This window comes from Python bivittatus, unplaced genomic scaffold, assembly GCF_059951505.1.
Source record: "Python bivittatus isolate LINGU-HERP-01145 unplaced genomic scaffold, Pbiv_v1 ctg000810_np1212, whole genome shotgun sequence".
Lineage (NCBI taxonomy): Eukaryota > Metazoa > Chordata > Lepidosauria > Squamata > Pythonidae > Python > Python bivittatus.
The window spans coordinates 3,792,647-3,806,319 of NW_028277111.1; the positions used below are offsets into that span (position 1 = coordinate 3,792,647).

The 13,673-nt window shown below is 47.0% G+C and overlaps 1 protein-coding gene across 2 annotated transcripts in view; it reads left to right on the top strand.

Moving 5' to 3' along the window:
• The first annotated feature begins 1,039 nt into the window (after nt 1-1,039).
• The window catches only part of LOC103049541 (DLA class I histocompatibility antigen, A9/A9 alpha chain-like), a 78,434-nt gene continuing 65,800 nt past the window's right edge, over nt 1,040-13,673 (top strand). For both annotated transcript variants that reach the window (XM_088129574.1, XM_088129575.1), the window contains exon 1: nt 1,040-1,218. In XM_088129574.1, coding sequence (XP_087985700.1) covers nt 1,149-1,218 — 70 coding nt within the window. In that variant the 5' untranslated portion in view covers nt 1,040-1,148. The remainder of the gene's footprint in view (nt 1,219-13,673) is intronic.

Consider the following 13,673-nt stretch of genomic DNA (forward strand, 5'->3'; position numbering starts at 1 on the left):
TTGGTGAATTTTCCCCTCTGGGACTCAAGTGTTTTGTGTGTGAATCCCCGTTTGCACAAGATGCTGCACCAGAAACTAACCAGTCTCTGAAAACAAACACGGTTAAGACTGCTGTGAACCCAGACAGGGAAGAGAGTATCTGAAGATGCGGCTGATACACAGAAAGGCATTTTCCAGAGACTCACCCAGCAATTGGAAGGTCCCTCTAAGGACCTTATAAATAGAGACCCGTGAAAGGGAGGCAGAATCTCACTCCTCTTCCCCACCGGCACAGCCTAATTTCCATTCTGTACATGCTCAGTAGAAGGCTGACAGTACAAGGGAGCAGCAGATGATTCATGCTAACCACAATCATAACCGGAAGAGGGATTTCTTATTTTAGTCCAACATTCCCCAGAAGTGTATTGTCGAAGGGTTTCACGGCCGGGATACGATGGCTGCCATTCCCCAGAAGAACCGCCGAAGGAGGGAGCAGCCAGCTTAGTTTGTTGCGGGAGACCCGAGGAGCGCTGAAGCTTCGGGAAGATTCATGTCTCCGCCGGAGAATGACAAGAAGTGGGGGATTATTGGGGTTCTTTGCACCCCCGGCCTTTGCACCCCAGAGGAGAGACGTGTCTTCGCCTTTGAGAGGCCGCGAGAGCCGCTGGGCGTTTGGAGCAGAACCAAGTTCACTCGGCTTTCCGACCTTCGCCTCTTCCCCGCCTGCGAGGGGCTCTGCGGGGTCCAAAAGGACGCGACCCCCTGCCTGCGCCCAGTCCCCACGCCCGCTCTTTCGAGCCCCGCAGTTCCGCCCCTTCCCCAAGACGCAGAATCCCTGCAAGGGGATTTTCCCGAAGGAACTTTCGCTTTCCTTTCCAGCCTCTCTCGCTGGTTGCGCCTGCTCGTCTGCCTAGCAACCACAGACGACACGGTAATGCTTTTTTACTACTGGTTAAGCCTGGCCAATCGCTGGCTCACAGAGCGAAGGAACTTTCGCTTTCCTTTCCAGCCTCTCTCGCTGGTTGCGCCTGCTCGTCTGCCTAGCAACCAGTTAAGACTGGCCAATAGGCTGCTCGCTCTGGATTATTACGGTGTTGCTCACCCGCCGTGCCTCGTTCCTCGTCTGCGACTGAAGGGGAGCGGAGCGCAGGTGGAGGTTTGCGGACAGGATGGCTCTGCGCTCTGTGTCCCTGTGGCTTCTGGTGCTGGCGGTGGTCGCCCTTCTGGAGAGCTGCTTCGGTGAGTCCCTTCTGGGGCGTCGCGGGTTCCACCCCTTTTTCTGCTGGTGGGAATTCATCCAGGGAATCTCTCTCTCTCTCCTCCCCCCCCAAAAGATGATTCCCAGAAATAGAACCCTGATTCGGTCCTCTCTTTAGTCCGCTCCCCCTCCAGCTCCTGCTACTTTCGGAACGGGCCCCAAAGCGTGGGTGGGGCTCTGATGCCGCTCTCGCCCCCCCCAGGAGAGCCACTCCGCGGACAGGTCAGGGGTCCCCTCCAGCTGCCAGCCGAGTCTCCCTGGGCGCCCCCGGGCGCCTCCTTCCCGTCCCTGCAAGCGGAGGGGGTCGGGAGGCCGCGCTCGCCCATGGGCAGGTCCGTCCCGCAGAGCGCCCGGCTGCCCCCGCCCGGCCCCTCCGCTCGGCCGCCTCGCCTGCCTCTGGCAGCGGCTGGGCTGCTCCTTCGGGCTTCGGGCGCTGGGAGGACCAGCCCGTTTCTCGGATCGCTTCCGCGGATTGGGAAACGCGGAGGCTGTGCGAGGGAGCGATCGGGTTACGGTGGCCGTGTGAATGCAGCGGGGTTAGAGTCTGCAGAGAAACGCTCTTTGAACACTCTTCCTAAAGAACCGTCCAGCTTGATTTTCACCCAGGCCTCGATCTTCTCCGCCCCCCCCCCCGCCCGCCCAAAACCCTAATATCCCCCGAGCTTGTTTCTGGGATAGGCAGGGATTTGCCTCTCAAGATTCTCCTCCTTCCTTCCCAGAACCCCCCAATGTGGGACAGCTTGCAGAATTAAAGATATTAAAAAGTCATTTAAATCCTGAGAAACTCAGAGCTGAGGACTGTTTTTTCTTAATCTGCCTAAATTTCACTGGGTCAAATAGCAAAGTTGTGCTTTGCTTAAATTATTTCCTGCAATGGAAGAGGAGAGTTGTGTTAGTCCACATCTGGTCACAAAAAATTCAAGGGCAACTGAGGGAGGGAGCTCTGGATTTCATAAAGTTTGTTCCTGGGAAAAGGCACTGCCACACTCCTCATTTCTTGCAGTGCCTTCCTCCAACCTTCCTGCAGACAGACAAAAGGTGTCTCTCCTTTATGGTGGGCTTTGCATCAAGGCCAGGATGCCAGAAGGGGGAGGGGAAGTGACAGTTTCTCTACTACTGTAGGTCACCCCCCATTCCAGAAAAAAAGGCAAGATCTCCTGCAGATTGAACTCAACTCCCATGACTTCAAGGACTTACCCATGTTGCTTTTTAGTAACAGTAGAGAAGTGTTTTTCTGTTGCCATCTTGTGGGGTGTTTTTGTGAGTTTCTAGCCTCGCCTTCAGCCCCTGAGATTTCCTGGTGGTCTCCCAGCCGGGAACTAAACAGTTCCTTCCCTGCTTCTTTTTTTCCCCAAATCTGCCAAGTTTGGACACCACTGTGGGATATTCTTTGAGAATAGGGTGAAAGAGAGAAAGAGAGAAAATACATTTTGTACTACTTTTCAAATTGCATTGTATAGTGTCATTTCAGGCTTTTTAAAATGTTCTGACTGAATGTCTAGTTGATATTTTTCTAACAAATAATCCTAGCCTATTGCAGTGGTTTTCAAACTTTTTCAGGCTGCAGAAGCTTTTAGTTAAAAAAAATAAAAACTCTTGAATTGTACAATTCTTGGGAGGTTAAAATTTTAACAAAGAAATCAGGGTTGAAGGACTGGAATGTGATTGCTTTTCCTTGGATAAAAATTGTAAGTGGAATCGTCTTCTACATTCAGCCCAATTTTATACTTATTTTTAATTGCTGTGTGTCAAGAGCAGGTTCTCTCAAAGGTATTTCAGTGCTCGATGGCAATTCCAGGATATTCTTTTAAATGTTCTGTCCAATCCCCTTGATGGACGTTCTCTGCAAATGTTAATAAAAGTGGGCTGAATATTTTAATGCAGTCCTCAGCTTGGGAGGGTGGGGAGCAATGTTTTCCTGGCAGCTTGGCCTGTGTCTGTGGTCTTATTTTGTGGGGTGGGGTGGGGAACACTACCTCTTTTAAATCTTTGTTGCTCTCAAATTGCTTTTCCTGATGTGACACCATTTTCCAAATTCCTGGGGCTACCCTGTGGAGGGCACCAAGTTGGGGAAGGGTGCTCTAGAGCAGTGTTTCTCAACCTCAGCCGCTTTAAGACGTGTGGACTTCAACTCCCAGAATTCCCCAGCCAGCACCTTAGATGAAGTCCACACGTCTCAAAGTGGCTGAGGTTGGGAAACGCTGCTCTAGAACAGCGGATCTTGCAGTTCGTTGGAGAACAGGATGCCATTCTTACCAGAATGTTTTTTTCTATGTATGTGATGATCTTTCTTGTCTTTCTGTTCCTAATAAGCAATATAGCCCCTGGACAAGTATCATAAAGCTATTTGGGAAACGCATCCTGTCCCTTCAGTTTCTGCCCTGTTTCTTAATGGATTCTTTCCTCTTGTTCCTTTTGTAGAAAGAAAATGTTCCTTTTGTAATCCTGTTTTTCTCTTTCTTTCTCTGATCTCTCCTGTTCCTTTCTGCCTAAAAGGCAAGCCCATTGGGTCCACTTGCCCCACAGCCATGATGATCACGGTGTATGTGGGGCAGGGGGGACATGTGCCTTGTGACCCAGGTGATGGGAATAAAGCCTGTGTTAGACACTTTAATGGGAGGCTAGAAATTCTGAAAAACCCTTAAAAAACAACACGTTCAGTGGGGTCCAGTTCTCTAGAACAGCCCATGGATGGTCAAATACCTAACAAGGCATCTTGGCTAGATGGGGCTGAATGTCACTGAAGAAATAACTGCTTCCTTTCCATCTATGTGTGACTATATGAGATAGTGGTTTCAGTTGTATGTTGTATTGTCCAATTGGGGTCTGGAAAAACGGGGTTCTTTTCAGTGAATTGCACCTCCCTAGCCTATATACCGAGATTTAAAAAGGGATGTGTTGAAGACTGCATGAATTTGAGCAATATTAGACCTGTTCAATGAGGTGTTTTTTTAAGAGTAAAGTCAATGAGCGTTCACGTTGGTGAGTGATTTTCTTTACATAAAAACGAACTTTAGATACAAACTCCTGACTCCTTATGGTGCGTCATTTGAGATCCTGCTCTGCAGCACACCTCCAACACCTTAACAGGAGGATAAATCAATCGCAGCCCTTGTTTTAGCCCTGACACATCTGGAACCGGAAAGGTCGTGCTAAGCTGTGCCATGCTTAACCATGCTCTGTAGCACAAATGTGGTCACACCATCCCATGCCTAAACAGGGTTGATAAACCAGCATGGCTGGGTCTGTGCAACACTAAACCACAAGCCAACGCTGCAATGGCTCGGTTGCAACTGAGAGCTGTATGCGGTGGGTGACTGGAGTACGCAGCTCAGTGGGGCATAGAAGGCAATGGGGTGAATCTCTAGGATGTAGTACCCATTGTGTGACTTATTGCAGGATCAGTGGGGCCTATAGCGCAATATAAGGGACTGTCTTGAACATGCTGCCCCTGGGGGCTCACTGGAGTGCCTGCAATGCCCAAGTGAGTGACCAACAAGGGGGATGTCCTTTGTGATAAATGTATTGCTCTGTTTTCCCAACTGAGCCTGCAGTACCCCAGGGAGCCACCAGGGGGCGATATGTCATATACTGTACAATCAATTTTTGTTCAGTTGTTAAGTTGTGTCCGACTCTTCGTGACCCCATGAACCATATTGCGCCAGGCCTCCCTGTCCTTCACTGCCTCCCTGAGTTTGCTCAGTTTCATGCTCATTGCTTCAGTGATGCTATCTAACCATCTCATCCTCTGCCGTCCCCTTCTCCTTTTGCCTTCCATCTTTCCCAGCATCAGGGTCTTCTCCAAAGAGTCCTCTCTTCACATTAGGTGACCAAAGTATCTGAGCTTGAGTTTCATTATCAATCCTTCCAATGAGCAATCAGGGTTGATTTCCTTTAAGATTGACTGGTTTGACCTCCTAGCAGTCCAGGGGACTCTTTAAGAGTCTTCTCCAGCACCACAGTTCAAAGGCATCAATTCTTCGGCGCTCAGCCTTCTTTATGGTCCAGCTCTCACAGCCATACATTACTACTGGAAAAACCATAGCTTTGACTATGCGGATCTTTGTCAGCAAGGTGACGTCTCTGCTTTTTAATATGCTATCTAGGTTTGCCATAGCTTTCCTCCCAAGGAGCAAGCGTCTTTTAATTTCATGGCTGCAGTCTCCGTCTGCGGTGATCTTGGAGCCCAAATAAATGAAGTCTGTTACTGCTTCCATTTCTACCCCTTCTATTTGCCAGGAATTGATGGGTCCAGATGCCATGATCTTAGTTTTTTTAATGTTGAGTTTCAAGCCAACTTTCGCACTCTCTTCTTTCACCCTCATCAAGAGGCTCTTTAGTTCTTCTTCACTTTCTGCCATTAGGGTGGTATCGTCTGCATATCTGAGGTTATTGATGTTTCTTCCTGCAATCTTAATTCCGGCTTGTGATTCTTCCAGCCTGGCATTTCTCATTATGTACTCTGCATATAGGTTAAATAAGCAGGGTGACAGTATACAGCCTTGTCGTACTCCTTTCCCTAATTTGAACTGTAAGATTTGCGACCCTGAATCCCAGAGAAATCCAATGCCAAGAATTCAGGAGGAGGCTCTTAGAAAGAAACAGCTTTTTATTTGGCCGAGTAAAGGAAGCTGGGTGGTCAATAACCCAAAGCATAGGCAGCAACTATGCCAGGGTTTTGCCACCCCACCGGAAATGCAAGCTGAGTTTTTATAGTTTACAGGGATAAAGGAGTTTGAACAGCAGTTTGAATAGCAGTTTGAACTGGTTTAGCTGTAGACCTTTTCCTGGAGACCCTCAAGGTACACAAGGCAGGTTGAACCAGTTTAACTGGAGACCCTTTCCTGAATACTCTCAAGGTATCCTGCGTACGTGTCCCTCCCGCTTCGAGCTAATGGTGTCTTTCTAGCGAGGCTGCAAAGACAACCCCCCCCTTCATTCCTCCCTTTAGTTTTGTAACAGAATGCTTTGTGTTACCTAGAAAAATTACTCTCCATCTGCTGTAAATATACCCTCACCCTCTGGATCCAGTTGTAGGAACTGAAATATTGTGCAAACCATTCTGATTAAGTGTGCTGAGGGCAGGGGAGAAAAGAAAAAGTAAGGGGGTATGTGAAGTTGGGGTTGCATGGGTCAGAGGAATTCACAATTGCCCCAATATCTGGGAATGCAAGAGAGCCCAAAATGTAGACAGGAGAGCATGAACAGTTCCTTGTGCTGAAATCCAATCCCCAACCACCCTCCCCCAGTTGCATATGAGAAATATTTGACATAGTTCTGACAAGCAATTCGGGAGAGGCTTAGAATTGGTCCTTAACTTGCACAGTTCAGCTCAAGGAAGGAATTAGAAAGATCCCATGCCTTCAGGATGGAGAAGGAAAATGGCTTAGGCGGTTGAATACAGGGCAGTCCACCCCTGCAAGCTGTCTCTTGCAATCTGCATGCCCAGTCTTCCGCAGGATGCCCTGAGTTTCACTTGAAGGGTTTTGCTTGCCCATTGTATGCACTGTAGACAGATGGCATATCAACAATAAAAAGTACATTTAGAGATTTAGATGAGAATTAGAGAGTGCTGATTGCATGCCCACTCTCTCACAAAGTCAAAAGAGTCACAAGAGTCATCCAGTGGCTTTGGGTAGACAGGGAATCTTCCTTGCCAGTGATGAGGCATAGATGTGTAGACCCAATGGTTATACTGCTGTTCAGCGATGTAGTTGAAATGTCAGTATACGCAGCGGTCAGGAGAGGAAGAGGCAAGCATTTTCAGTCAGCGCATGCAGCGGTCAGCGAGAGGAAGCATTTTCAGTCAGCGCAGGCATCCATGATTTAAACAGATTCACGTCCCAACTCAAGATCTTGGAAAACTCCTCCTGAGGTGACTGCCATACTCGTGAGTTCCTACTGAAGTCCACTGAACAAAAAGACAATCATTAACCACTCTTATAGGGGAGTCTTCTTCTATTTGGAGATGTGAAGCATGTTCCCCCCCCCCAGGACAGAATGCTTTGCCTGCTTTCAATTACTCAGTGCTCCCCCTCTTCACCCACACTTGCTCTTGTGGCCCCAAATTCTTTCCTCTTTTCTTACTCTGTACAGGGGAGAGGGCGGTCCAAGATGGCGTTAGAGTAGCAGCTGCTGTGAACAGCTCTCTCGGTGTTTATACTACTTCTCGGGGGTATCAGCATAATTCTAATGATAAACAAGGATGCGGAAACTTAAATTAGAAATGAAAAGGACCTTGAGAAGAAAATAAAAATCAAAACGTGGTACTCACAAGACACTCATCTAAGAAAACATCACAAGCAAGGCAAGGCAGAGATGACCACCAGGCAGCCAAAGATAAGTGATTTATTACAGCCTAAGGGTGCTAAACGTAAGTCCTATTTTCCTTCACCTTCGACTCCTGTGTTCTCTGATAACAACCTCTACTCTTCATTAGATTGGGATGTGGAAGAGTGCTCTACTTCCGAAAATGAGGCAGTCAAAAGTGACAGAGGGGAGGATATTGTCCATACTAGAACAAACTTTAAAGGTGGTTTTGATTTGGCTGCTAAGAACTGCCTCCTAACAGCACCAACAGTAATCGCAATATTTGACCCCTCCTAGATGCTAACAAAAAAATAGACGAACTAAAAAGTTTACTGGAAAACCTTATCTCCAAACCAGTTAAGGAACTGGTTACCTTAAAGTTTATCCCTGACATGCAGTCTAGGCAGCTGCAGATGGAGCAGAGAAACTCTAGCGAAGACGAGGCAAAGAACAGGCTGGTTCTGCAGAGGCATAAAATCTTGCTCCAGGTTCCTGACAAGCCTCTGAACAGAGAGAGCTGGCACAACAGAGGAGCAATATTAAAGTCGCTTGCTCAATTAATCCGTTGCAGGGTATATTCAAATGAGCTTACAGAAATTTCTTGGCTGCCTAGTAGATATAGAGTAAAAAGATTACTTCTAACTTTCGTGCAACCCACTTTACCAGCAATGCTCTTGAAGCTCAAGAAGCAGCTACAGCAATATCATATCTTCCCGGTACGCGTGTTCCATAATAACTGTATTCAGCCTCTGTTAAACACCGGGAGGAGAACCAGGTATGAGAGGGAGGCAGCCATAAGCCTTGGAGTCACTAACGATAGCGAGCCCTTGTCTGCAGAGAGAAAGAAAAGCTCCTCCTCCACCTAGGCCAGAACATGACACACAAAGGGAAGAATCAACCTCAAAAACTCAGGTGCTGGATAATTTAAGGAAAGTTGGGGAAGAGATGATCCAATTGTTTGCCACCCTCACCTCTGAGGAACAGCAATTGAGTTTGAAGAAACTGGAAATAGTTAAAGCAATGCTTCTATCAGCCACGGAGGCAACTGAGACCCTGGGCTCCTTATTCCCCACTACCTGCACCTCTGTAGAAAAGCTGTTAAGGCCTAGCCCCGAGAGTATAAAATTTCCAACAACAAAAAAAACCCAAAAAAAGTCCTAACAGCTCGGGGCAGGATCGTAAAACAGAAAAGGCTAACCAACCGGTCAATGTAATACAACACCTAAATAACTATTCTGGGAACGGACCCTTAGGGGGTGATTTAAAACTGTTGCTGCCAGAGAGGCACCCTAGGCAAGCTCTAGAAAGATACTCCTGCAAGAGCACCATAATATGGACTCTAATATTGACTTATCCAGCAAGAAGACACCCTACTTGCTGCTGATCATCCATCATTGCGTGTGACCAACACTAGTAGGAGCTTAGAGTTGGAGCATCCCGTGGACACTGACTATCAGCCTGTCTCTGGCGATATACCCTGTACAGGGGTTTCCCTTTTGTCACAGAGGGAAGGTGATTTTGTGCAGGATCAGTTGCGCCACTCTCTCTCCTGCTGTGAGGCTCCTTTCAGGTCTCTCTGGGTCTAGCTGGAAAAGCATTCCTTGGTGCCCAGGGTCTATTACATCCTCCCCCGTGCATCTATGCCCAGTAGTGTCAAGTCAGTTATTTTTTTTATTTACATTGATGTCACTGGGCACTCTTGAGTCTGCTCCTGCAGCTTCCTCAGTTGCAGCCACCAGCAGGAAAGCATCAGATTCTAACTTCTACACATGGAGCGTGCAAACCTTCTCTCCTGGGGTGAGGTTTTGATATTGGGCATAGACTAGGTGGAGGTCAACAAATCATTGATTGAGCTTCAGGATGGCTTTATCCAATAGTGGTCTCCACCCCTTCAATGATTTGTGGCCAGACAGGACGTGGAATTGCTGCTTTGGGAGACCTTACCTGTGAAACCCCAGTGCCAATATCCCAAGAGATCTCCAAAAGATTGGCTTTGCCTCACAGTGCAGAGAGTGGCTGAGTCCCAGATCCAGTTGATCACCTCTATAGGGATCCTTGAGCCTTGTTAGGATTAATTACCTGATCATGCAGTGTAGGATGAAGCTGCTAGGCTGATTCTTACTACCATAGGGAAGACAAATCATGAGAGGTTAGCCTAATTGTAGAAATGCATACCCAGATAGCAGGCCTTCATACTATGAAAGGGTATGGGTGAATGCAAGCAATTCTGAGACAAAACTTGGACTGTTTATCACATTTCTACTTAAATGAAGACATCATTATATACTTCGACTGCTAAGGACTTTAATACCTTCTCATTCTTAATAATTTCCTAGAATTAGAACTTGGAAAGCTGGAAAGAAGGAATCTACATTGACTTAGGAATTTATAGAGGGCCTCGATTGCCTTCAGAGCCAGTTGGGTTTTTTTCATAGATCATACCAGTCCATGGAGGCTCTACCAAATATTGTCCTAAACATCATTTCCCTTTTGTCCATAATATCCATATTGAGGGACAAAGATGAAACCTAGTAACATTTCCTCATCACCCCTTTAGTTTAAAGGGAAAACACAGGAATACCAACAAGGCTGGATTCTTGTTGCAAAGCAGAGAGTGAGATTGCTGATCAAAGTGGAAATGCAAAGCACTCCTGGGGGCAGCCCAGCAATTCAGAAATAGGGCAAAAAATGTACCTCCCTCCCCCTTCTCTGACTACAAAATACTGGAGCATGTTGCAAAGATGTCTGCCATTACAGTAGCATTTGAGCCTTCAGACTTTTACTCCTACCTTCACTTCTGGCCAAATGTTTTTCCTGCACCAGGAAAAAAAACAGAAGAACATGGACTCTTTCACTTCTTGGAGGGCCAATTCTTGGTAGCTTTTCTGGTATAGTTGTTTTTTTTTTTTCTTTTAGGTCAGCTGCCTTCCCATCTTGTTTTTCATTCGCCAGGGGGAAACTACTTTTTCGGTTCCCCCTCCTTTTTTTTAACCTTTCCCTGTGGTACCTTTTCCTTTTTATACCTTTCCTTGTGGTACCTTTTCCTTTTAAAACCTAACCTTGTGGTACTTTTTCCTTTTTGACCCTGGATTCCCGGTCTCAACAGCCCCTCCCTCCCTCCCTGTGCCACCTCCCAGCAGTCGCTGGCCTCAGAGAATTTAAAGGTGGCGGGATCAACCTTCGCCTCCCACCAGCAGACGCTGGCCGTTTAAGGGGTCGTTCGAGGGAGGGTGGGCAGGACACCGGAATCCACAGGTCCGTCTTCCTAGGAGATTTCTCGGACCTTTCTTTGGTTCGGGGTCTGGCCAGCACCCTCTCCTTTTCTTGGAAGAACCTATCGGTTTTCCGTGCCTCTTATCACTCGTTCTCTTTTGCTTTGGTCGTCTCACTCGCTTTGCGGACAAATTCCTAATGAGAATTTTCTGCGTCTCACACACACACGGCACTTCCCAAACCGCCTGTTCTGGAACCCCGATTTTTTTTTTTCTACTTACGGTTTTTCCCCAACTTGATTAGTCCCCGGTATTAGAAGAGAGCCTCCGAAATGGACGTTCGGGCCCGGCTTACAGCAGGGTCTGCCGGCCGCAGATCAGCGTGAGGTCACTGGAAAAAAAAATCTCCAGGAGCGCTCTTTGACGTTGTTAGAAGGTCGGGACATATAGGCATTTTATATATATATATATATAGAGAGAGAGAGAGAGAGAGAGAGAGAGAGGGAGAGAGATTTTAGATATTTTGTAGACATTTTGGATATTTGGACATTTAGATGTTTTAAACGCTTGCCTTTACCTGCTTGTGTAACATGAAGTAAAAGCAGGCCCAGCAATATGCCAATATTCCCTTTCCTGTATGTATGGTTGACCTCACAGTAATTGACCTTATTTAAATTATCAAAAGGTTGCATTCTTAAGGGTGTGACCTTCAACACTTCTCAATATCTCAAGGATGTGATAATTGCTCTCATGGTTTGTTTCTTCCTGACTGGAAAGAAGACACTTCATGTGAGCAGATAAACTATCTTGACTTGATAGTTCTTTCCTGTTCAGATGACCCTTCACAAAGAGAGATAAGGGGTCCTGACCTTGTTTCTTAGGGATGTAGGTCAGGACAGCACTCAGTGAACAAGCAGAGCGATAAAGGATACTTTATATATGGCTGTAAACAATCAAGGTGATAGAAATTAATTTACATACAGAAAGGAAGAACCTTATTCAGCATCAGAGAAAGGGATCCTGGGTAAGGGGAGGAGTATGGATCAAGGTAACTGGCTTTGATTGGATCAGAAAGTCATGACATCTTAACGTGGGTTTGAATGTAACAGAAGGTATATAATGTACTGTGGGGAGGGGGCCCAATGCGGCCGCCCACCTAACTGCTTGCTGTCATTGCTTCTGCACTTGGGTGAAGAATAAATCTCCTAACTTCATGCAATTCGTCAGTGTCTTTACTCCCGGCTCAGAAACGGACTTGGTAAGATAACTTTTTCTTCCAACAACGTTATCACTGCTCCGCGCCGGTTTCTCCTGGAAGCTGCGCTGAAGGTCACCGAGCCGCAACAGAGCTCGCTCGTGGGGAGCCCAGGCTGAGCCACAGCAAAGGAAACGGTGCCTTCGCGCCCCACATCAGGCGCCAGAAAATGTAAGGTTTGCAACCCTGAATCCCAGAGAAATCCAGTGCCAAGAATTCAGGAGGAGGCTCTTAGAAAGCCTTTTTATTCAGCTTTTTATTCAGCCAAGTAAAGGAAGCTGGGTGGTCAATAGCCCAACGCATAGGCAGCAACTATGCCAGGGTTTTGCCACCCCACCGGAAATGCAAGCTGAGTTTTTATAGTTTACAGGGACAAAGGAGTTTGAACAGCAGTTTGAATAGCAGTTTGAACTGGTTTAACTGTAGACCTTTTCCTGGAGACCCTCAAGGTACACAAGGCAGGTTGAACCAGTTTAACTGGAGACCCTTTCCTGAATACTCTCAAGGTATCCTGCGTACGTGTCCCTCCCGCTTCGAGCTAATGGTGTCTTTCTAGCGAGGCTGCAAAGACAACCCCCCCCCTTCATTCCTCCCTTTAGTTTTGTAACAGAATGCTTTGTGTTACCTAGAAAAATTACTCTCCATCTGCTGTAAATATACCCTCACCCTCTGGATCCAGTTGTAGGAACTGAAATATTGTGCAAACCATTCTGATTAAGTGTGCTGAGGGCAGGGGAGAAAAGAAAAAGTAAGGGGGTATGTGAAGTTGGGGTTGCATGGGTCAGAGGAATTCACAATTGCCCCAATATCTGGGAATGCAAGAGAGCCCAAAATGTAGACAGGAGAGCATGAACAGTTCCTTGTGCTGAAATCCAATCCCCAACCACCCTCCCCCAGTTGCATATGAGAAATATTTGACATAGTTCTGACAAGCAATTCGGGAGAGGCTTAGAATTGGTCCTTAACTTGCACAGTTCAGCTCAAGGAAGGAATTAGAAAGATCCCATGCCTTCAGGATGGAGAAGGAAAATGGCTTAGGCGGTTGAATACAGGGCAGTCCACCCCTGCAAGCTGTCTCTTGCAATCTGCATGCCCAGTCTTCCGCAGGATGCCCTGAGTTTCACTTGAAGGGTTTTGCTTGCCCATTGTATGCACTGTAGACAGATGGCATATCAACAATAAAAAGTACATTTAGAGATTTAGATGAGAATTAGAGAGTGCTGATTGCATGCCCACTCTCTCACAAAGTCAAAAGAGTCACAAGAGTCATCCAGTGGCTTTGGGTAGACAGGGAATCTTCCTTGCCAGTGATGAGGCATAGATGTGTAGACCCAATGGTTATACTGCTGTTCAGCGATGTAGTTGAAATGTCAGTATACGCAGCGGTCAGGAGAGGAAGAGGCAAGCATTTTCAGTCAGCGCATGCAGCGGTCAGCGAGAGGAAGCATTTTCAGTCAGCGCAGGCATCCATGATTTAAACAGATTCACGTCCCAACTCAAGATCTTGGAAAACTCCTCCTGAGGTGACTGCCATACTCGTGAGTTCCTACTGAAGTCCACTGAACAAAAAGACAATCATTAACCACTCTTATAGGGGAGTCTTCTTCTATTTGGAGATGTGAAGCATGTTCCCCCAGGACAGAATGCTTTGCCTGCTTTC